Here is a 25,133-nt window from a genome sequence, read left to right on the forward strand (position 1 = left end):
AAGGACCAAGGAAATTACAAGTGCCTCATTGCAATTATCAAGCTTTCCCCAATACTAGTCATACTTTAGTTTCATGCTCATTTCCATTGTCCTCAATAACTCATTCTCATCATCGTCAACTACTAAGTCATACAGCTCCTGTTGCATATTGCAGATCTCAATGAAGTATTTATTAGCAGTAACATAAGTAGACCCACTAAACTTTAATGTTATTTCATATAATTAGATAGCAGTAATAGTAGTAGTAGTTGTAGAATTTTAGTTTTCGTGGATATTGGTTCAAGTCAGGAATTAGTTAGAAACTCGTCGAAATAGTTATGGATTTTATAAGTTTAACCTATGGTTTAGAAATATTAATTTTATCATAAGGTTTGATTAATTACTATAGTCCTAAGAATATTATTTACTATAATCTAAGGTTTTGATAGAATAATTAAGAGTGTGACACTTGTCACATGTATGTTTGCTAAGGATTTAAGTATTTTTGATGAATAGTTTAATTAAAAGAAATATCTAGAAGCTCTAGAACCTTCCATTATCTGTGTTAGAGAATATATATTATTGCTCAATGGAAAAGTGGAAAAACTAAAATACAACTCTATGCAAAAAAATACAATAGACAAGGTAATTGATTAAATAAATATTACAACTCAATTGCTCAAAATACAAGTAAATAGAAATAAGAGAAGGAAGAGAATTATAAGAACTAAAACCCTAAAACAAAAGATACCAATGAATATGTAAATATAAGTAGAAGTAAGGATTACAAACTCAATACACTAATAATACAAGAAGAACAACAGAATGAAAAGAAAACCAATAAAAGGGACAAACTCTCACACAACCAAAGTGTAAAGTAGTGGGGATCACCAACTTGAACAAGATTCAAAACCTTTGTCCAAAAGCTTATTTCCCCCTATTCTCTAAGCACTAAGGGATCTCTCAAGTAAATAGCTCTCTAGAATTATCAAGCCTCAATGGTGTATTTTCCAGCCAAATGCTTTGCGGATGGAAAATGGTGTGTCTTACAAGTGAGCATTAGACTCCTATTTATAGAGTTTGAGATACCCCTTTGAATTTCAAATTCCACCAACCCCCATGGTTGTTACCAATGTTTAATTAGATGTTTATGAAATTAAAATGGAGATTTGGGAGTTATTTGGGATATTAGAACCGTTCAATTTGGAAAAAAACTGAAAAACCAAATAGGTTGTCAGCCTCACTGGCCGTGGCCACTAACTTTTGTCCCCCAAGCCCGGCCACAGGCCATTTTCAGCACAAAAAAGTCATTTTTCCAAAATGTTCCAAAACATCTCAAATCCTTTCCCACATGATTTTGTAACCTCCAAACACCTATTGGGAGTTAAAAACATGTTTCCAACAACCATATTTCATCATGGCTTTGTGAAATCTAATCTCAAATGTGTAACATATAATATACACATTATTGGGTAATATTTGGGAGTTACAAATTTGTAACTGATTTTGTAACTCCAAAATATGTCACATTTGGGCACACACACGTGTCTAATTTTTGTGACTCTCAATAATATGTTACAAGGTGTGACAAATCACATTTTGTCACATTATTTAATCTAACATTATATTATATGAAATAATACAACATTCACCCACTAGATTAAATAATCACTTTTTGTAACACTTATTTAATCAATCAAACATTATATTAAAATATAATACTCCCCCACTTGATTAAATAATCATTCTCTATAGAAACATTTGCATTGGTGCATAAAGTAAAATGTCTTTCGACTTGAATTTTACCTTAGTGTAATTATCGCAATGTTTGTTGAAATTTCGGTTGCCAAAGCATTGAACCACTATCCCTTGATAACAAACCGGTGATAACACACACACCTTTGTTGTGTTCACTTGAGACCTCAATGTCTCGCTTTTGCACCGTTAATGGCCATGTGCACATTCCATTCATAGACTTTTCTTGAGAATGACTCCCAATTCTCATGAGGAACGGCACCACCCCTAGGTCTATATAGGTAGAACTCTTACAGTATTGTGTTACCCTAAAATACCTGTCTTTTTAAGACTGAGTTCTATTAAAAAAACCTTTCAGTTTTAACCCTCATTTTGGTAACACACTAGTACTCATATCTCAGATGGGACAAAATTTGAGTACTACTACTATTCACATGATTGACTTGTTATTACTTATTGAACCTAATACTAGTTTGGTTACTAGTATTAAGATAGGTTACCATCAACCGTGAATCTCTTGAGAGAGTCTAAGTCCCATCCCTTGAGATGTAGAAATGATTCCATTTGAATCATTTTCTCATGTATGCATACTTAGACACTCTCATGATTTTCTTCAAACTTTGTTACTAGCTATAGTTTGATTAAAATAGTTACCTCTCTAAAATAGTGATTTTGACCATAGTCAACACCCCCACTATTTTATACTTCAATATCCAAGATAAACATTTTCCTTGAATATTAATTCTAGAAACCTCTTTGTTTCTAAAATTCTCCTTTATGTTTTAAATTGATTCCTTCTTGAATCAAAATATTACAAACAATAACTTTAGACACCAAACATGTCTAGATTTGCCCATTCTATACACATATATAGCCAATGTGACTTAGAATGTGAAATTCCAAATCACCTATTTGATATGATGACCAAATTAATCAATAATTGTCAACAAAATAAATTGATTAATTTGGAGCATCACCCCCACATTTCTCCCATAGCGATAATAAAATATCATTTTTAAAATATAAATCTCTTCATTTCTATTAAGTCATTTATCCTCCAAGATAAATCTAGACCTATGATTCTCAAAGTTCATCATGAGTCATCTATGCCACATGATAAACTCTCAAGATAAAACCTCAATGTTTATCTTGATTTATTTACTTGCTAAAGCAAGGCACACTCCTTTCAAAGAAACTTTTACTTAGTTTCTTTCTTTTATGTATTTCACAAAATAAAATGTGAACACAAATGTAATGTGAGAATTTTTCAAACAAATAATCACAAATTTTCATTTTTAGTTGTCTAAATAATCTCAAAATCACTTAAACAACTTTTGTGTATTTCTTAAGAGTCTCTTTGAGATTCTTTTGAAAACATCAATTTGACATCCATTGATTTTCTCATCAAAATCAAAATGAAAATGTCAATTTTTAAAACACTTTAAATCAAAGAAAATAAACCCTCATTGTTTTATTTAAACACTTTGATTTCTTTTGTTTTTGTTTAAAATTATCTCCTTATTGAGATTAATTTAAACATATCACAATCTTTAACCAAAATGAATAATATTCTCTTTTATTCACCATTGGTGTAAAGATTCAAAATTGCTTCTCCAATTTTGAAAATGTCTCCTCATTGAATATTTAAGAATTATTGTCACTAAATAATTCTCAAATATATTTCATTTGACCACACTCTAGACTATAAGTCTATTGAGTCAATATGTCATCCTACAATTTTTTAATCCACTTTGATCCATTTTTCTTGCAATGGCAAGACACAACCATTAAAAGATGTAACCCCCTTAGGTTCATCTTTTCTTATCTCATAAAATGAGATGATCATCTTTTAAATGAGAAAATTTAAATTCTCAAATATATTTCATTTATTCACAAATTACATACTAACAATAATATAGGATAAAACCTATTAACATCTCGCAAATGTTTGCATGATTATAATTTAATATAATTTCACATAGTTGTCAACATACATGACTAATATCATACCAATATGGCTCTTTATTAATATGAAAACATGAATTACAAATATCATACACATATGATTTCACATTTCTATTGATTCATAAAATCAATATATATATACATGTCATATAAAGCTCATATATTTGTCATTCTAATAATTTCCCATCAACACAAAATAAGACAATTCTATGATATGCTAGCATATTACCCAATAATCTACTAGATTATTTACACATTGATCACATATAACAAAAACTCAAGATATTAAATTATCTTCTAATCTAACCACTAAAAAACAAAGGAGATTAGAAAATAATGAATCTCATTTATAAACTTTTCTTCTTCTCATTTCTATCACTATATGAAAACCATTAGATCTTCTAAGAAAATCAAAGAAGAACATTACCTTATCTTGCCATCTTTTCAAAGTTGGATCCTCACAAGATCTCTATGGTTTCTCCTTCCATTGAAAATGAAATTAAGCTTTTGATTGTTAGAGAATATATATTATTGCTCAATGGAAAAGTGGAAAAACCAAAATACAATTTTATGCAAAAAATACAATAGACAAGGTAATTGATTAAATAAATATTACAACTCAATTGCTCAAAATACAAGTAAATAGAAATAAGAGAAGGAAGAGAATTATAAGAACTAAAACCCTAAAACAAAAGATACCAATGAATATGTAAATAGAAATAGAAGTAGAGGATTACAAACTCAATACACTAATAATACAAGAAGAACAACAGAATGAAAAGAAAACTAATAAAAGGGACAAACTCTCACACAACCTAAGTGTAGAGTAGTGGGGATCACCAACTTGAACAAGGTTCAAAACCTTTGTCCAAAAGCTTATTTCCCCCTATTCTCTAAGCACTAAGGGATCTCTCTAGGTAATAGCTCTTTGGAATTATCAAGCCTCAATGGTGTATTTTCCAGCCAAATGTTTTGTGGATGGAAAATGGTGTGTCTTACAAGTGAGAATTAGACTCCTATTTATAGAGTTTGAGATACCCCTTTGAATTTCAAATTCCACCAACCCCATGGATGTTACCAATGTTTAATTGGATGTTCATGGAATTAAAATGGAGATTTGGGAGTTATTTGGGATGTTAGAACCGTTAAATTTGGAAAAAACTGAAAAACCAAATAGGCTATCAAACTCACTGGCCGCGGCCACTGACTTCTGTCCCCAAGGCCTCGGCCACGGGCCATTTTCAGCACAAAAAAATCATTTTTCCAAAACGTTCCCATAACGTCCCAAATCCTTTCCCACATGATTTTGTAACCTCCAAACACCTATTAGGAGTTAAAAATATGTCTCCAACAACCATATTTCATCATGGCTTTGTGAAATCCAATCTCAAATGTGTAACATATAATATACACATTATTGGATAATATTTGGGAGTTACAAATTTGTAACTCCAAAATATGTCACATTTGGGCACACACATGTGTCTAATTTTTGTGACTCTCAATAATATGTTACAAGGTGTGACAAATCACATTTTGTCACATTATTTAATCTAACATTATATTATATGAAATAATATAACAATCTGTTAGGATCACGTTTTACTCAGTCAAAGTAGTTTTTAATCAATTTCAAATTATCTTTAAATGTGCAAAACTGTATTTGAAAAATCACCGTATGCCGATATATCGCAGGAATAAGGGCCGATATATCGCCTATGATTGATACGGAAAACACGTCAACTTCACACAAACGAAACCACGAACCCTCGGTATCATGGTAGGGGCGATATATCGCCTACCCTAGGCGATATATCAGCTTCGGTGGCTAATTTTTGAATTTTCGTAGAATTCTAAACTAGAAGCAACCCTCAACAACCTTGACTCGTTCCTGAACATTTTTGACCGAGTTTTAGGCATCTGTTGAATAGATAATTCAAATTTATTCATCTTTAATTATTTATTTATTCATTGAAATGGGAGTTAGTTTCACTCCTTGAACTCTATAAATAGGACCTAGTACTCAGCCATTCTTTTCATCATTGAAGCACAGTTCAGAGCCTCCAAGCTGCTAAGATTATTCTAGAGAGAAACACTAGGGTTTTGGGGTTAAAGCTGTAATGCCCTGGATAGCCAAGACCGTTACACTATGTGTTTATAAAGGTGCAAGACTCGCTAGTCAAGTCATTTAACTCAAAACGTGTTACTGAAACTATAGTTGAACTAGGGTTAAAAGATTTTGGTCTCAAAAGCTGCATTTCTTATAAATAATCATTTTCTTTTTACATGGGATCCTAAGAGTAATAAGTTAAAGACGGTTTACAAAAGATTCAAGATTTAAATACAGGGATTAGTCACTGTAAGGAAAAACAGACAGTTAAGCATTTCTCGTCCTGTTCCACTCCTCGGCCGTGGCGGCCGAACAGCTGACTATGTACATTCAGCCCCGCAGCTCTCCATCTCAGGGTGGGTCCAACTTTCCTTTACCTTTACCTGCACCACGTAGCACCCGTGAGCCAAGGCCTAGCAAGAAAACACAATAACAGAGCATAATCATTCAACAGACATTCAGATAACTCATACCGAATAAGCATGTACTCAACAGTCTAAGCAATCATGTTAATCAAATATTCAGCATACCTATCATTCCATATCAATAATCAATTCACATATGATAACTAGGGTTAACACCCTTAGCCCGCACCCTCTATTTATCCCACTGACTCCAGCCCACTTAAACCGAGCTTAGTGAATATTAAGTTGTCCTCAGCTACTAGTGGCCGAGCCGCGCCCTGTGCGCAAGTATTATTCACGGCACCCTTAGGTCGTTTATCACATGTCCTATGGCATAATACCATCTATGAAATCATATAGATATAGGGAGCTCTTAGTCCCATCACAAACACATAACCGGGTGCAATTTTCTTACCTTTAGATTCGCTAGCTTTGTTCAATTTGATCCTCAAGCACGATCCCTCTTGAGCCCTAGCGTACACCTAGTCATAGCCATAGATCAGAGTCATCACCAAACCTCAAGTCCAAAACCTAGCCTCGGGACCAATCCCGAGCCCTCGGGAAGTCCTAATTCCACCAAACGGGGTGGTGGAATCAAACCCCGAACCCCCGGGCAAAAACCCTTGAAAATAACCCAAAAACCCCTTTCTGGAAACAAGGTAGCGCTACAAACAAAGCCTAAAGCACCCTAGACCACATAGCCTAGCGCTACAACGCCCAATGACTAGCGCTACAGCGCTAGTCACAGCACAGCAAACCCTACATTTTCCTCCTTCAATTTTCCCCAAGCCAAACCTTACCAAAACTCTTCTGAACTTCAACCAAACATAAAAACAAGCCTACCAACATCTCCAACTCACCCCACACATCCCAACCACACATAACTCAATCACATGCACCCCTAATCAAAGAATTCACCATAGCTGAACCTAAAGCTCGGAAACCAAATAAGAACAACATTTGAAACCACATAACTTAAGCCAAAGTTTCTTACCTTTAATCGATGAGCTCAACCTAGGTTATCCTCCTCACTAGCTTGGCCTTCACCTCCTCAAAGCTTCAGCCTCAACTCCCTAAAATTCCCCACCAAAACTCAGCTCAAAATCCACAACAATACCAAGAACTAGAAACTGAAAACTACCTTGAACCTTACCTCAAAAGATGAGTATCCCCTATCAATTCCTCAAGCCAACCCAGGGACCCTAGCCTCAAGCTCCTGCCTAGACTTTTCCTGAGTTTTTGCTCCAAGAAACCTCAAGAAATGGAGAAGAGACCTCCAACCGAATGAGAGAGAAAAAGACTTCCAATTCCCCTTTTTTTCCTTTCCTTTTCTTTCTTTTCCTTCAGACTTCTAAGACCTTCTACATATTCCACTAAAGCATAAAGCCGGATAACACTTATCCTTTATAAGCCAAATGACCACAATACCCTCCCATTATCTCTAAGCCTTTAAATCAACCTAGGGGCATTTTGGTCATTACACCCAATTCCCGCTAATTCCTCGAGTGTCTCTATAATTTACCGCTTACTTCCCGACACCTAACAAATGACCAATTATATTCTCCAATATCAAAATAGACTCCAATATATTCTCTAAATTCCCATAAATACCCCCAGGCTCGCCCCAAGCCGGGTATAAATCCCCGCCGTGACTTTTTCGCTAAACCGCTCCCTAAGATCGCCTCGAATCACAGATTACAAATATATCCACAAAATAATGTGGTCTCAACAATTTATCACATATATATACAGGTATGTCCTCAACGGGCCAAAATTACGATTATGCCCTTCTAACCTAATCAGGGCCTACATGCATACTAATACACATAGTCATGCATCTTAGATATTCAAATAATCATATAACATGCTTTTAATCATTAAATCACATATAATCCAGTTATGCCCTCCCGGCACACTAATCAAGGCCCTTAAGCCTTATTAGCAAATTTAGGTCGTTACAACTATCCCCTCCTAATGAGAATTTCGTCCTCGAAATTTACTTGAATAACTCAGGATACTGATCCCACATCGATGTCTCAGGCTCCCAGGTCACCTCCTCGACCCTACTATTCCTCCACAATACTTTAACAAGAGGAATCGTCTATTTCCGTAATACTTTATCTTTTCGATCCAAGATCTGAACCGGTTGCTCTTCATAAGCCAAATCTTTCTGCAACTCCAAGTCTTCATACCTCAACACATGAGTCGCATCTGAGACGTACTTTCGGAGCATGGAAACGTGGAATACGTCATGGACTCCTGACAATGATGGTGGCAAGGCTAGCCTGTAAGCCACCTGACCGATCCTTTCCAGAATCTCTAAAGGTCCAATGAACCTAGGGCTTAGCTTGCCCTTCTTTCCAAACCTCCTCACCCCTCGCAATGGTGAAACTCGGAGAAACACGTGGTCCCCAATCTGGAACTCCACATCCCTGCGCTTGGGATCAGCGTAGCTTTTCTGTCTGCTCTATGAGGCGAGCATCCTAGCTCGGATCTTCTCTATAGCTTCACTTGTCCTCTAAACCATATCTGGCCCCAAATACTTTCTCTCACCCATCTCTTCCCAATGAATAGTTGATCTACATTTCCTCCCATATAACATTTCTTAGGGAGCCACTCCAATCGTTGATTGGTAACTATTGTTATACGAGAATTCAATCAACGGGAGATACTTACTTCATGACCCTTCAAAGTCGATCACACATGCTCTGAGCATATCCTTTAACACCTGAATCGTCCTCTCGGACTATCCATCAGTCTGAGGATGAAAGGCTATACTGAACTTCAACTAAGTCCCCATAGCCTTCTACAAACCACCCCAAAACTTGGAAGTAAAGATGGGATCCCGGTCTGACACTATAGACTTAGGAACCCCATGGAGACGTACGATCTCTCTCACATACAACTCAGCATACTGATCAACAGTATATGTTGACCTCACTGGAAGAAAATGGGCTAACTTGGTGTATTTGTCCACTATCTCCCACACTGAGTCATGAAGCCCTAGTGTTCTGGGTAAACCTCCCACAAAATCCATCGTAATATCATCCCATTTCCACTCGGGAATACCCAAAGGCTGAAGCAACCTTGCTGGTCGATGATGCTCAGCTTTCACCTGCTGACAGGTTAAACATCTGGCTACGTACTCCACCACATCCTTCTTCATCCCAGGCCACCAATATAACGTCCGTAGATCCTAGTACATCTTCGTGGTACCCGGATGAAGTGAGTATGGCGTCGTATGAGACTCATCCAATATCTCCCGCCTGATTCCCTCATCATTCATAACACAAATCCGCCCCTGATACCGAAGTAAACCAACCTCAGAAATAGAATAGTCTTTAGCTACTCCCGCTAAGACATTCTCTCTAACCTCCTGTAACTGAGCATCTACCAATTGTCCTTCTCTAATCCGCTATAGCAGGGTCGACTGTAGAGTAATATTGGCCAACCGGCCTACCATCAATTCTATCCCCGCTCTGACCATCTCATCAGCTAACTCTCTCGAGATCTGGGTGGAACTGTATAACTGACCTGGGCCTCTCCGGCTTAATGCATCAGCCACTACGTTGGCTTTCCCCGGATGGTAAAGAATATCACAATCATAATCTTTCACCAACTCTATCCAATGCCTCTGTCTCATGTTCAAGTCCTTCTGTGTAAAGAAATACTTCAGACTCTTATGGTTAATGTATACCTCGCACTTCTCCCCATACAAGTAATGTCGCCAAATCTTCAGTGCGAAGACCACCGCTGCTAGCTCCAAATCATGGGTAGGACACCATTGTTCATACTCCTTCAGCTGTCATGATGCATAAGCTATGACCTTCTCATTCTGCATCAACACACAGCCTAGACCCAACCTCGATGCATCGCAGTAAACAACAAACTTCCCTTCCCCCGAGGGAAGACTTAACACAGGCGCAGAAATAAGTCATCGCTTGTAACGCCCTAACTCCAGGGACCGTTATGGTGTGCCTTGTAAACAGTGCTAAACTCGCTTATCGAGTCATTTGGCCAAAATCGTGTAACTAAGTATGATTAGCGGTTTAGGGATTAAAAATTTTGGTTAAGATATAGCGTTTCATTGGAATGTTTAATATGTACATTGGGATCCCAAAATATAATTTCAGAGTCTACTACAAGAAAATATTTACAACAGGCCGATCTAAGCGGCAAAACAAGGTTAAACCCTAGTTCCTCTTCAAACCTCGGCCGTGGTGGTCGAGCAGCTGCATATGTACACATCATCACCTAAGCTCTCCAACTCAAGGATGGTCCAGCTTTCTTTTGCCTTTACCTGCACCACATAGCACCCGTGAGCCAAAGCCCAGCAAGAAAACTTAATATGCTCATGAACAGTAATAACATGTCATCAAATCATAAGGCACATGCCTAGCAGATATAGCCCTAATCAAGCAGACAAACAAATTCACGTAACAATGGGTATCCAGGATAAAGAATCCTGCCCTCCTGAGTGGATGACTATCAAGTCAGTCTCAATCAAATAGGTGATTCAACTCTGGTGGTTCCGGTAACCATATCGGGCTGATAGCCCTGAATAAAAGATAGATGACTAATAAGTCCATCTCGGTCAGATGACTGATAAGTCTATCTCGGTCAGATGACTGATAAGTCCATCTCGGTCAGATGACTGATAAGTCCATCTCAATTAGATGACTAATAAGTCCATCTCAGAGGTCCCATACCCTCCTAGCCATGTGATAAGTAGTCACCTAGGCCTTAGGCCCTGGCTCTAGTAACTAGTCTTAGACTAGGCAAGCGCTTATAATTTTCATCGACATTCAGGTCAGTCCAGCATTAATAACCCATATGAGTCATTCAACGCTGATATCAATTAGATCTAATCTTCATTTGGCTCGGCGTTCATGACGCTATGCCATTTCTGACTCTTAGGTCAGTAAAACATGACCAGTGTTCAACCCATTGTGAACTTGACTAGTAAATCACACCTTCACAGATGGATCTGACACCATTGCTGATTCTGACTAATAAGTCAGTGCCATACACAAGTAAGCCATGCCACCAAACATATATCATATGTCAAATATCCAAATAGGGGGCATTCAGCATGCTTACTCAATAATACTAGCACAATTAGGATCATGCATAAACACAGAGGCTCAAGCTCTGAACAATATCATACTCAATATACAAAGCATGTCCTAATCACATGTTTCTCGTGCATTACATTTAAGCATCCAACATGCATCAAAAATAGCCATGCATGTCACATATACACAGGGTGCAGTTTTCTTACCTCAGGTTCGAGCAAGAACTAGTAAAAGAATGACCCTTGAGAACAATCAATCCTTTGATCCTTTAACGGTCACCTAGTCATAACCAAAATATAGGATTCATCAATTAAAATGAAAACAAAGGTTCCCAAACCAAAACCTAGCCTCCGAGACATCGAGTCCTACTAAACCGGGTAGAAGGATCGATCCTGAGGCCTAAGGCTTGAATCCCCAAGACAAAACTCATTTCTGGAAAAAAATGCCTCTATGGGTCGTGGCCCTCCCTAGCCGCGTCGCAGCTCGCACCTCAGACAGAGGCAGCACTTCCTTAGCAACCAGCGTGGGTCACGGCTCACCATAGCCATGCCGCGGCTCTTTACTGCAAAACAGCAAGAACCAGCTTTCCTCCCCTGCCTTTTTCCTTGGAACTAACCCTTCAAACCAATCCCAAACTTCACCCTAACATCCAATTCAACCCCTAAACCTCATACATATCACAACATCTTCAAAAGCCAATCAACCTTACTCAAAAACTCCCATTAATTCCCAACTAACACATCAAAATCTATAGGCTGAAAACCAAAGAAAAACAGGGTATAACAAGACTTTTCAAGGCTGAATTCCTTACCTCAAGCTTGATTTTAAATCCCCTTCAATGGCTGAATCAAGTTCCTAAGCTCAAACCTTGATTTCCTAGCTTAATACCTCAAATTGGCTTCAAAAATTCCAAAGGAAGAAAGAGGAGAAAGGATGTACGGGTGAGGGAGAGAAAGAAGGATGATGATGCTCTGTTTTTACACTTCCACAGCCTTCTAAACTCAAAGGGATGATATATATCTTAGGGGTGAAAAGACCATTTTGCCCCTAGGTCCAATAAAGGTTTCTAAAGACTCCCAAGGGTAAAATCGTCATTTCCCGCCTATCTCGTTAATTATAATTAACACCCTCCAATTCCCATTATTCTCAAATACCAATAATTCACATCATGTTACCCTTTAATTCCCGGCAACGCTCTAATCACCAAATTACCCCGAGACTCACTCCGAGCCCCGAACTTAATCCTGTTATGACTTGACCGAAAACTTGCATTCCATGATCCTCTCATGCCGAATGGCTCGAACCGATCCACATATAATGTGGTATTATTTATAATTCGCCCATATGCACGAAAATACACAATCACGCCCTCAACGGGCCAAATTACCAAAATGCCCTTATAATTAAAAAATGAACCCATATGCATGCATTTACCATCATATAATAATATAATTCACATAAACATGCATATAATCATTAAATATCATAATAAATCAATTATGGCCCTCCCGGCCTCCTAATCAAGGTCATAAACCTTATTAGGAAATTTGGAGCATTACATCACTTCAACTCTTGGAAACTGTCCTCACACTTGTCTGACCAGATAAACTTCAAATTCTTCCGTGTCAATTCTGTCATTGGTGTCACTATCTTCGAGAAGCCCTCCACAAACCGTCTGTAGTAACCCACTAGCCCAAGAAAACTCCGCACTTCCGAGGCGTTCCTTGGCCTCGGCCAACCCCTAACTGCCTCTACCTTAGATGGATCCACTTTAATCCCATCTACACCCATGATATGTCCAAGGAATGTCACTTCTGATAACCAAAATTCACATTTCTTAAACTTGGCATACAACTGATGCTCCCTCAACCTCTGAAGAACCTGTCGAAGATGGATCTCATGCTCTGCCTCTGAACTGGAGTACACTAAGATGCCGTCGATGAAGACAATAACGAACTGATCCAGAAAGTCCTTGAATACTATGTTCATTAAATCCATGAAGGCTGCTGGGGCATTGGTCAAACCAAACAACATGACCAGAAAATCATAGTGCCCGTACCTCATTCAGAAGGTCGTCTTCGGTATGTCCTCGTCCTTGATCCTCAGCTGGTGATAACCAGATCGAAGATCAATCTTTGAGAACACCGTCTTACCCTACAACTGATCGAACAAGTCATCAATCCTTGGTAGGGGGTACTTATTCTTGATAGTCAACTTGTTCAATTCCCTGTAGTTTATGCACATTCTCAAGGTCCCGTCCTTCTTCTTCACAAATAAAACTGGAGCACCCCATGGCGAGTAACTAGGCCTGATGAACCCCAAATCCAGAAGCTCCTGCATCTGTATCTTCAATTCTTTCAGTTCTTTCGGTGCCATCCTATATGGTGCCCTCGATACTGGCTCGGTCCCCAGCGCCAACTCAATGACAAACTGAATCTCTCTACGCAGCGGCAACCCTGGAAAGTCCTCAGGAAATACATCCAAGAACTCGCAAACCAATCTGGTCTCTTCCTGTCCTGCTGGTGAAACCCTGGTGGTATCTACCTGTAGCACCCCAATTTGCTAATAGGATGTAGGACCTTGATTAGCGTGCCTGGAGGGCAATAAATGAGTTAACATGTTTATATTTATGAATTTAAATGAATATGTGATTAGAATGCATGTTTAGGTGGTATAAATATGCATGTGGGCCCCGTTTGCATGATAGGGGTAAATTGGTAATTTTAGCCCATTGAGGGCATAAATGCGATAGTTGTGTTGTGTGAAATGTACCACGTGAGTGTGGTGATATCAGTGTGATGCACGTGCCGAGACGGTCCTAAGGAGCTAGTTAGTTTAAAAGTCACAACGGGACTAAATACCCGGCTCGGGAGGAGCCTAGGGGTATTTTGGGGATTTTGTAGTTGGATTTTTGTGAGATAATGGTAATTGGTAATTTGGTAACTTGTGTAACCGTTAGTAACCGCTGAGAGTAACAAGTTTGATTAAAAGAAATGGTAGAATTGTAAGGAAATAGGAATGAAAAAAAGGGCCTTGAGGTTTAGTTGGAATGGGAAATAGATGGAAGGGTAAAGTGGTCATTAGGCAGGGATTTAGATTATCTCAGCTGAAGGAAAAAGGGGATACGTATTACATTTGGATATACTTTGGTTTATGCTAAATTTGGAAGAAAGAACTAGAAAAAAAGGGGAAAGGAAGAAGGACGCAGAATTTGAGCCCTAGGAGGAGAATTGAGAGGTTTGAAGTAATCAAGATCAAGCTTAGGCCAAAATTGTTCTGAGGTAAGAACTTCTCTTGTTTTACTGAGTTTTAAGCTTGAATTTAGAAGGTAAGAATGGAAATTTAAGGATGGTTATGGCTGGTTTTGTGAGAATTCAGCTTGTGGAATTATAAGGTGTTATCCAGATTTCCGGATAGCGTTTAGATGGATAGCCTCGGGGAAGCAGAATTATCAAAGTCTTTCACGAAAGGTGACCAGAGCTCACGGATGGACAGAAAGGCTTCGCCTCTCCCGTTTAGTGTCAAGCTTACTCTTTCAAGCAACCGAAGGTCACGGAAGCTCGTCAATTCTCCCGGACTCCCGAAGGGATATCCTTCGGGGAAGGTTCTTCCAGAAGAAGCTCTTCAAGCTACCTTCGCGGATACAGTCCCGTGCCTCGCACGAAAGAAGACCAAGCGGCCGAGTCATGGAGGAGGCATAGTTGGAATGATCTCCACCTGACACAGGATCCCGCCTGACAGGTCGAGGCCGCACACATCCCAGCACGCCTAAAAGTACCACTTCGCCTACTGTTCCGCTAACAGCCTGGAAAAGACAACTGCCTTTGTGCATTCCCCATACTTTCATGTAAATATACCCACATAGAGCCTGGTAGCCAGGCGACTACGGTAATTGTATCCCCTATTTATGGCTGGTGTAATTAAGGCTCAGGGGGGCAGAGTGAAACCCTAATCCAAAACCCTAGCTATAAAGACCCCCTCATTTTACGATAGAGAGGACGGCCAACAAATTACATAGCAAGAACTTTGCTGAAATCTCTCTAGCTTCATCTTCTTCAAGAGAACCCGAGAGAAACATTGTGAGTTTGTGAGGGTCTTATACACTAGCCATTTCACTGTAATTCACTACAAGTATAATAACATCGACTCGTGGACTAGGGCTCGTTAACGCCTGAACCACGTAAAATACCTGTTTGTTTATTTATATTTCTTCACTTCTACAGTTCTTATCTTTTTATTATTTTGTTAGTATTCATTTCCGAAAATCTCGGTAAACATTTTGGTGCTTTCATTGAGAGCTGTAGGGAGTTGTTAGTCGGCTCTTTTTCTGTGTACGTTTTTTGTATTCGCTCCGTACTGAAAAGATGGTGACTACGAGAAAATCCGCGGTTGACAAAAATGCTAGGGTCAACCCCGATACTATAATGGAAGATGCGGTACAAAACGAACCCTCGGACTACCAAGGTGAAGATCCGACGTCCCGCCAACATCGGGTCAGTACTGAAGATACGACATACTTAGAAAGCAAAGAAGAGTATGTCCGAGACGGTTACTACAAAGACGGCTACTACTACGAGAAGGATCCAGAACTGGTTCAAGTAGCCGAGGAACTGGTGGCCACTAAGGCCAAGCTTGCTGAGCAGGAGCGCGTCTCTGAAAAAATGCAGCGCATGATGGAGCGCCTCCGAGGCAAGCTTGGAGATCTAGGCGACTCGGACGAGGACGCCTCTGTTTTAGGTGGTGCTGATGCCACCATGCCGGATCCAGCCGTTGCTGGACCATCCAAAGCCGCCCCTAACAAGGGCAAAGAAAAAGTTGGGGAGCCTGTGCGCACTAACGCCCCTGCACCTCCTAAAGGCGCGAATCACCAGGCCAACTGCCCCCCCCCCCCCGCGCGCAGAAGGTCTCTGGCGCTCCTAAGCCCAGACGTCCTTCAGCCCCAAGGGGGCACTCTGTGCCTGAAGGGCCCGGTGCTAAGGCACCGAGGCCTAAGGGAAGGAACAACCGCCCCAGTGATTCCGTCAACCAGGACAGTCGAGCTGCGGACACGCACTCCGAGGATAGCTGGTCCACGGTGGACCTAAGAAGAAGGTTGGAGGCCAAGTATGAAAAGGCCAAAGGAGAAAAGGCCCGGCCTCGCGGAGATGACCTGCGAAATCATCTCAACGACAAGATCCGGGGACGTGACCTCCTGGAGAGTGATACAAAGAGGCTCGAGGAACAGATAGCTGCCTTGACCAAGCTGGTCCGGAAGCAAAGTGGGGCCCTGTCAGACTCTGAGGAGGAAGACCCAGAACCATGTATTCGGAGAATCGCGGAAACTCCCCTCCCGAAGAACTTCAAAATGCCTCATATAGAATTATATGAGGGGAGGACAGACCCGCGCACCCATCTAGCTAAATACAACAAGATGATGCAAGTGGCGCGCGTCAGTGAGGATGCCAAATGCATGTGCTTCTCACTCACCCTTACCAAGTCCGCGGAGGACTGGTGGAAAAGATTAGCTCCCGGATCCATCCACAGTTGGAAGGAGCTACAGTCCGCGTTCAGGAGGCAGTTCATTGCTGCCCGGGACCACGACATGGAGGTTGGTTCCTTAACCAACATCAAGCAACTACCCAATGAGAGCCTCAAAGCTTTCATTCAAAGAATGATGGAAGCTGCTGCTAAGACCAAGGTCAGCGATGATATGAAGCTGATCACCCTTCAATCGGGGCTTACCGTCGGTTCCCTGCTATGGGGGGAAATGCAAAGGAGACGGGCAGAAACTCTGTCCGAATTCATGTCGAAAGCTCAAGGAATCATCAACCTTGAAGATGCCTACCAACAGGCCTTTGGAGTTCCCCCAGCTCCGACTCCCTCCGTGACTGCGCCGAGCTTTGCTTCGCAAGCTCCCGCACCAGCCCTCACGTTTCCAGGAGCCCAGTTCACTCCAAGCGTGTATGGGCCTTCCGCGTCTGCTCAGACGCCGAGTCAAACCCATTTTTCTGGGTACGGAGCTGTACAAACTAGATGTAGTATCGCTCCCGGCCGGTCGCAACCGCAAGCGGAAGGCCCAGAACAAAATCTGAGCCAATCGCGGAATAAACGAGGAGGAAGAAACTCCAACAGGGGGGACCATTCAAAGAAACCCCGGAAGGACTATGAGCCCAAGTTCACGAAGTACACCAGTTTGATAGACTCACGAGAGAATGTCTATCGAGCGACCTGTAATATGGTCAACTACAGGAAGCCCCCGAAAGTGTCTCACGGAGGAAGGCGTCCGCGAGACTCCAATAAAAGGTGTGAGTTCCACGGAGACGTGGGGCACACCACAAACGAGTGCCTTCAACTGAAGGATGAGATCGAGTCCCTAGCAAGAGCGGGACACCTCGGTCAATGGGTGAGGATACCCATAATCTATCCCGGACAGGGAGTAGTTCACGGAGCTGCGTTCTCTCCGGGACAGAGGGGGACCGCTAGCGCTCCTGGAGCCAGTCACCCCCAAGCTCCTGGATCCCAGTTCCTAGCGCTTCCTGCTCTGACCTCTCCGGCACCCATTGCCATGTTGGCTCCCGGACCCGGAAATCCATATCCGCCTGGCCTTGCTCCGCCATCTGTTGACGGACACGTAGCCACCATTTTCGGAGGACCACACCTTGCCGGAAGCACCCGCAACTCCCAGAAAAGGTACTTGAGGGAGTTAGAACACACCGGGGAGATGTGCGCCTTGGTTCAGTCACCTGCTCAGCGTCCCCGAATGATGGATCTTCCCATCACCTTCACGGAAGATGACGCTCGACATGTGCACTTCCCCCACAACGATCCCCTCGTCGTGGAAGCCCAGGTTGCCAATAAGAAGGTGTCACGGATCCTCGTCGATAATGGAAGCTCCGTAAACATCCTCTTCAAAGCTGCCTTCCACGCGATCGGATTAACCGAGACTGATCTGACCCCATGCCCCATCCAGCTTCAGGGGTTCAATGGGGATGCACTCATGCCCTTAGGAAAAATTCAACTTCCAGTCACCCTCAGAGGAGACAACGACGCTTGTGCCTTCAGGCACTGCACATTCGTGGTGGTCGACTGCCCCACGGCGTATAATGCCATCCTAGGCCGACCGGTCCTAATCGATTTTGGGGCAGTAACCTCGATATGCCACTTATGTTTGAAGTTTCCATGTGACAACGGGCGTATCGGCACCCTCAGAGGGGACCAACGAAGTGCACGAAGCTGTTATAACGTCTCCGTCCGATCCGTCTACACGGTCCAGGAGGCGACTGTTGCCGCTCCTTTGGCGGAGAATCTGCCAGAAAATGGGGGTGCCCAAGGGGCATATGTTGACGAACTCGACCCTAGATTGGGGGTCGAGAGGGCGATAGAGCCGATGGAGGAAGTCGAGGAGGTGATCCTCAACTCGGAAGATCCCACCAAAGTCATTCAGGTGGGGAAAAACCTTCCATCGGCCATTCGAGAAAAGATCGTGGCCACTGTGAAGAAAAATCAGGATATCCTGGCATGGTGCCACGCTGATATGACGGGGATTAATCCTAATGTTGCATGCCACGCACTCAACATCGACCCATCTGCAACTCCCGTTCGCCAAAAGAGGAGGCCGTTAGACCCAGTGAGGGCCGAAGCAGTCAAAGCTGAAGTGGACAAACTGATGTCCATAGGCTTTCTCCAGGAGTCACACTATCCCGTGTGGTTGGCCAACCCGGTTCTGGTCCCGAAACCCAATGGGTCCTGGAGAATGTGTATTGACTTCACGGACCTAAACAAAGCCTGCCCAAAAGACTGTTTCCCTCTTCCGCGAATCGATCAAATGGTAGACGCTACTTCCGGGTATGAACTCTTATCCTTCATGGATGCATACTCCGGGTACAACCAGATCAAGATGCATGTCGCGGACCGGGAACACACCAGCTTCCTCACGGACAAGGGTGTCTACTGTTACGTGGTCATGCCTTTCGGTTTGAAGAATGCTGGGGCGACATACCAGCGCCTAGTAAACAGGATGTTCAAGGACCAGCTGGGGAGGAATATGGAGGTGTATGTAGACGACATGTTGGTAAAATCCAAGACCTCCGGGGACCACAGCGACGACCTTGAGAAAGCTTTCGCCGTGATCCGAAAGTACGGAATGAAACTGAATCCGAAGAAATGTACTTTCGGGGTCTCGTCGGGGAAGTTCCTCGGTTTCATTGTCAGCTCCCGCGGAGTGGAGGCCAACCCTGAGAAAATTCAGGCGTTCATAGATATGCCTTCTCCCCGAAAGCATAAGGATGTCCAAAACGTTACGGGAAGGATAGCTGCTCTCAGCCGCTTCGTATCTAAGGCCACTGACAAATGTGTCCCCTTCTTCAATGTTTTGCGAGGAAACAAGAGGTTCGAGTGGACCCCCGAATGCGAAGCAGCCTTCCAACACCTCAAGGAACATCTAACTCAAGCTCCCATACGGTCCAAACCTGTCGAAGGAGAGGCATTGTTCTTGTACTTAGCTGTAACCAAGCATGCCGTAAGTGCCGCTCTCGTCCGGGAAGACGGGACGCCAAGGTTCCGCGTGCGCCGCCTACAGAAATTACCTTAATGACCAGCCCCTGGCCGTTCGCCGTTTAGGGCATTGACCTAGTAGGTTCCCTCCCAACTGGGAAGGGTGGAGTGAAGTATGCCATAGTCGCGGTAGACTACTTCACCAAATGGGCTGAAGTTGAACCTATGAACACGGTCACCTCTAAGAAAGCACTGGACTTTGTTATCAAGAATATAGTGTGTCGTTTCGGGCTTCCGCGAAAAATTGTGTCCGACAACGGAAAGCAATTTGACAGTGAGCATTTCACAGACTTCTGTGCTTCGCATGGAATCATCAAAAGCTTTTCCGCAGTCGCCAGACCTCAAGCCAATGGGCAAGTGGAAGCAGTGAACAAAATCTTAAAGACCACGTTGAAGAAAAAACTCCAAGCATGCAAGGCTCACTGGCCAGAAGAGCTTCCGCGAGTACTTTGGGCCTATCGCACAACAGAGAGAACTTCGACGGGGAACACACCTTATTCCATGACCTTCGGTTGCGAGGTCGTCATCCCAGTAGAAACTATGATCCCCTCTCACAGGCAGGACACCTACGACCCTACCCGGAACCACGCCCTTCTCCAGGAGTCCCTGGACATGATCGAAGAGCTCCGGGAGCAATTGCAGGTCCAACTAAAAATGTACCAAGGCAAGATAGCCCGACACTTCAACACAAGAGTCAAGAGCCGTACATTCGAAGTTGGGGACCTTGTCCTACGGAGAGTATTTCCTGCTACGCAGGATCCGGGAGTGGGAGTCCTCGGACCCAACTGGGAAGGCCCCTATGAAGTCCAAGAAAAAGTGGGCCATGGGACGTATCATTTAAAGAGACTCGACGGATCTAAAGTCCCTCGCATCTGGAACGCGGAGCACCTCCGCCGTTACTATCAGTAGGCCCCGGACTATCTAGTCGGAAGTCCTTGGTAGACGTAGCCAAAATGTAAAATATGGAGATAATCCTCCCAGCTCTAAAACGCATGCCTAACAGGCTAATTTAATAAAACACGGAGAAATTCACTCCGCTTTTACTGCATTTTTTATCCCTTTGTTCCAAGCTGCATTTTAACAAGTGACCACGCGGTCCGGAGACGTCCGGACCCCACGCTCACTTGGGGGGGTATACATGGCTAAGGCATAGCCATACGCCCCTTGAACAAAACATACAGAGAACACCACTTATGTGTTAGCATTGTGTTTGAAATTTTTAAATTGTTAAGCTTAAGTTGATTTGTTGCCATGAACATAAATTCATTACGTGTCATATGTGCCTTATGCGGTTATGTGAAAATTGCCATGCAAATGTCTGCCATGATGCATCATGAAAATTATCTCCTGTGTAGCCCAGCGATGAACAGGACTGGGGGTTGAGGCACATTCAGAGAGCTACGCCGAAACACCCCCAACTCTCTGACAAGTCCTTTGCAGAATACTCTGCGACCGCTGTAAAACTTTGCTTCGCAAGTTTCAGCTCCAGGTCTCATAAAGTAATGAATAGCGAGATCCGCGACCGCTGTAAGCTTTGCTTCGCAAGCTCCAGCTCCGGGTCCCGCAAGGCGAAAGATGGCAAGATCCGCGACCATTGTAAGCTTTGCTTCGCAGGCTTCAGCTCCGGATCTCACAAAATAATGCATGGTGAGCTCCTCGACCACTGCAAGCTTCGCTTCGCAAGCTTCAGCTCCAGGAGCAGATATGATCAATCCCCCAATTACAGCAGGCCTTGCTTCGCAAAGCCCCTGCTCCAGGATCGCACATGGTGGGCGTGGCAATTTCCCCGACCGCAACGAGCCTTGCCTCGCAGGGCATTATGCCAGGTCCCTGAAGTCAGCCACCATGAGGTTCGCAACGACAGTTAGTTTTGCTTCGCAAAGATCTAACCCTAAGTCTAACGACGCTCACCAAAAGAACTCCCGTTCCGGCACCATGGAACGGCTCACCTTAGGAATCCCAGCAAACAGTATAACTACAAGTCTCGGGATTGGCTATTTGCCTTAGGAAAGCTGAAATACGGTGAAAGGAGTCTGGCCGTTGGAACCAAGAAACCTTCGTAACCTAGAAACTACGTGGGAAAAGACATAAGCTTTTGGAGCTTCAAGTTGGAAATGCATAGGTTCTGGCCGTTGGAACCAAAACCTCATGCGCCCCTACAACAGTTTCTACCGTATAAAAGCCTACCCTAAACGCAAAGTTAAACAAAGAACTCGGCAGAAAAGGAAAGAAAAATGCTATAATTATGGCAAATATGTCTGCAATGAGAAAAGAGTACAGGGAGCTTCGCCCCAAAGAAAAATACAAATGAAAAATAATAATCAGTAAAGAATATTTTTTACAAAAGATAAGACCCCTTCAAGCGCTGGGGGTGGCAGCGGCATCCACGTCCGGGGCCTCGAGATCAGCGGTTTCAACCGGGGCTGGCGAAGTCGGCTCATTGGAAGGTGGAACTTCATCACTGGCAGGTCCAGAGGTCCCCGCCTCTGTGGGATCTTCTGCCTCAGGGGCTCCAGCGGGCTCGTCAATGTCATAAGTCTGGGCGTACGCCTCTGGGCTTTGATCCCACACCTGTATCTTTTCCCTCATGGCGGCGGCGTCCTCTCCCAGGTAGCCTATTACCTCCGGGTTTATTTTCCAAAGTTGGTGCATGAGGACCACGTGGGATAGATTAATCATTCTATTCAGCACCACCTTGGCATCTTCTTTCTCTTTCAAGCGCTCCGCCTCAGAGGTCGCCAGCTTCGCCTCCGCGACAACCAATTGAGCCCTCAGTTTTTCCAGCTCGATCTTGGATGCATCCCGCTCTCCCTTAAGGGAATCAATCTCCTTGCGCTGCACCTTATTGTGACCCAGCAAGGATTGCTTCTCGGTTACATGTCCCCTGACGGTGAATTGCAAGGCTCTAATCTGTTTATCCTTCTCAGCAAGCCCCAACTCCTGCATAGACGCGAGATCCTTGCTCCTCTTATAATCCTGCTCCTCCTTGTGAAGCCTATTCTGAAGAGTGGCATATTCCTCTTGCCGCTTAAGGAGGAGATCATTTTTCGATTGCAAGCAGGCTTCCAAGGTATCTTTCTCCTCCCTGGCTTGGAATAGCTCTTCCCGGAGCTTGGAGTTTTCGGCCTTCAAGTCATCCGACCGCTGCTTGAACTCATTCTCTGCCCTGGCCCGGTACTCTCGATATTTGGCAAGATATTTCTTATCCGCCTCTTCCTCGGCCGTGCGCCGGGCCTGGCTAATCTTCTCCATAGCCTCCCCCTTCATGCCCTCGACCTGTTGGGTCAGTTTCTGCTTCTCCGCCTCCAAGGCCTGGCGACCCGCCTGGCTCTCCTCCAGCTGAACCAGAACTGCACCCACCTCCCGGAACGAGCGTTCCGCGATAAGAGAGGCCTGCAAGGAAAAACAGCAGAATAAGTTAAGCAGAACCAAATGTACTAAGACCAACGACCCCAGAACACAGTAACTGATAGCTCACCCCAGTAAGTTGCTGCTTTACGGCATGTGTCAGCAACAGCGGGTCCTTACTGCTACTGATGGCCCATTTCTCAGAATTGAGCTCGCACAAGCTCAAGGCCATGTCTTCTGGATAGCGTTTAGATGGATAGCCTCGGGGAAGCAGAATTATCAAAGTCTTTCACGAAAGGTGACCAGAGCTCGCGGATGGACAGAAAGGCTTCGCCTCTCCCGTTTAGTGTCAAGCTTACTCTTTCAAGCAACCGAAGGTCACGGAAGCTCGTCAATTCTCCCGGACTCCCGAAGGGATATCCTTCGGGGAAGGTTCTTCCAGGAGAAGCTCTTCAGGCTACCTTCGCGGATACAGTCCCGTGCCTCGCACGAAAGAAGACCAAGCGGCCGAGTCATGGAGGAGGCATAGTTGGAATGATCTCCACCTGACACAGGATCCCGCCTGACACGCCTGACAGGTCGAGGCCGCACACATCCCAACACGCCTAAAAGTACCACTTCGCCTACTGTTCCGCTGACAGCCTGGAAAAGACAGCTGCCTTTGTGCATTCCCCATACTTTCATGTAAATATACCCACATAGAGCCTGGTAGCCAGGCGACTACGGTAATTGTATCCCCTATTTATGGCTGGTGTAATTAAGGCTCAGGGGGGCAGAGTGAAACCCTAATCCAAAACCCTAGCTATAAAGACCCCCTCATTTTACGATAGAGAGGACGGCCAACAAATTACATAGCAAGAACTCTGCTGAAATCTCTCTAGCTTCATCTTCTTCAAGAGAACCCGAGAGAAACATTGTGAGTTTGTGAGGGTCTTATACACTAGCCATTTCACTGTAATTCACTACAAGTATAATAACATCGACTCGTGGACTAGGGCTCGTTAACGCCTGAACCACGTAAAAAACCTGTTTGTTTATTTATATTTCTGCACTTCTACAGTTCTTATCTTTTTATTATTTTGTTGGTATTCGTTTCCGAAAAACTAGGTAAACATAAGGCTTGGTTTGAAGCTGGAAGCAAGGGAGCTTAAGGTTGGGTTCTCCATTCAAGGTAAGGATTCTGTGCAATTATAAAGTTTATTTCTGTTATGAGTTAGGGAATTTCAAGTGTGGTTTGGGTTTGGGTTTCAGCTTTTAACTTTCTGGTTTGAATTATTGAGGCATGAAACTCAAGAGTGGATTTTTGGGTGTGATTGAGTGATTGAGCTAGGTTATGATGTTTATAGGTTATTGAAGGGTCTATTTGGGGTTTTGAATTGGTTTTGGGGCTTAGGTATGAGTTTGGGATGATTTGGAGTGGTTTTAGCTCGAGGAAAACGCAAGGAAAAACCCAGATTTCTAGGTTCGCGAAGGAGCGCCACGGCCCTGTTCTTGGGCGCCGCGGCGCAAGGCTGTTTTTGGGCAGGGGAAGCTCTCTGACTTGTTGGGCGCCGCGGCCCTCTAGAGCAGCGCTGCGGCGCTAGGCCATTTTTAGAACATGGGATTTTGTAATTTTGAGCCTTTGCTCCGGGGTTCGGGGGATGTCTTCGATGTATTGTTTTAGGGATTTGGGGGTTCCGAGAGTGTGGGATTAGCCCCAGAAAGTGGTTTTGGATTGGTTAGCATTAAAGGGTGTTTTATATGTGTTGTGACTAGGTTTTCGGAGAGGCTCAGGATAGAGGACCATGCTTGTGATCTTGGTGCATTGGAAGGCTCGGGGTACAGGTAAGAAAACTGTAACACCCGTAGAGCAGGGCGTGGGCCCATAGTGTTGTTGCAGGGCATGGCCCTAGATTGTATTATTGCTAGGATATAGCTCTGAATGTACTATTATATGTTTGATTGTTAAATGCGAATGCTATATTT

General features: G+C 43.4%; 1 protein-coding gene across 1 annotated transcript; it reads right to left on the reverse strand.

Annotated features, from left to right (window-relative positions):
• Positions 1 to 54: 54 nt before the first annotated feature.
• LOC133816859 (uncharacterized) lies at positions 55 to 23,400 on the reverse strand. Its single transcript, XM_062249171.1, has 3 exons — positions 23,299 to 23,400; positions 23,013 to 23,213; positions 55 to 138 (listed from the first exon to the last, which is right to left on the reverse strand). The coding sequence occupies exons 1-3, from the start codon at positions 23,398 to 23,400 to the stop codon at positions 55 to 57; spliced, it is 387 nt and encodes a 128-aa protein (XP_062105155.1).
• Positions 23,401 to 25,133: the final 1,733 nt, after the last annotated feature.

The sequence above is a fragment of the Humulus lupulus genome, chromosome 1 (assembly GCF_963169125.1).
Source record: "Humulus lupulus chromosome 1, drHumLupu1.1, whole genome shotgun sequence".
Lineage (NCBI taxonomy): Eukaryota > Viridiplantae > Streptophyta > Magnoliopsida > Rosales > Cannabaceae > Humulus > Humulus lupulus.

Bases quoted from the DNA above. Each gene is read 5' to 3' on its own strand.
- LOC133816859 (XM_062249171.1), bottom strand. From the start codon at position 23,400: ATGGCCTTGAGCTTGTGCGAGCTCAATTCTGAGAAATGGGCCATCAGT. The intron at 23,214-23,298 runs GTGAGCTATCAG...TTTTCCTTGCAG, and splicing joins TAAAGCAGCAACTTACTGGG to GCCTCTCTTATCGCGGAACG. The intron at 139-23,012 runs GCCAAATATCGA...AATATGCAACAG, and splicing joins AGGCGGATAAGAAATATCTT to GAGCTGTATGACTTAGTAGT.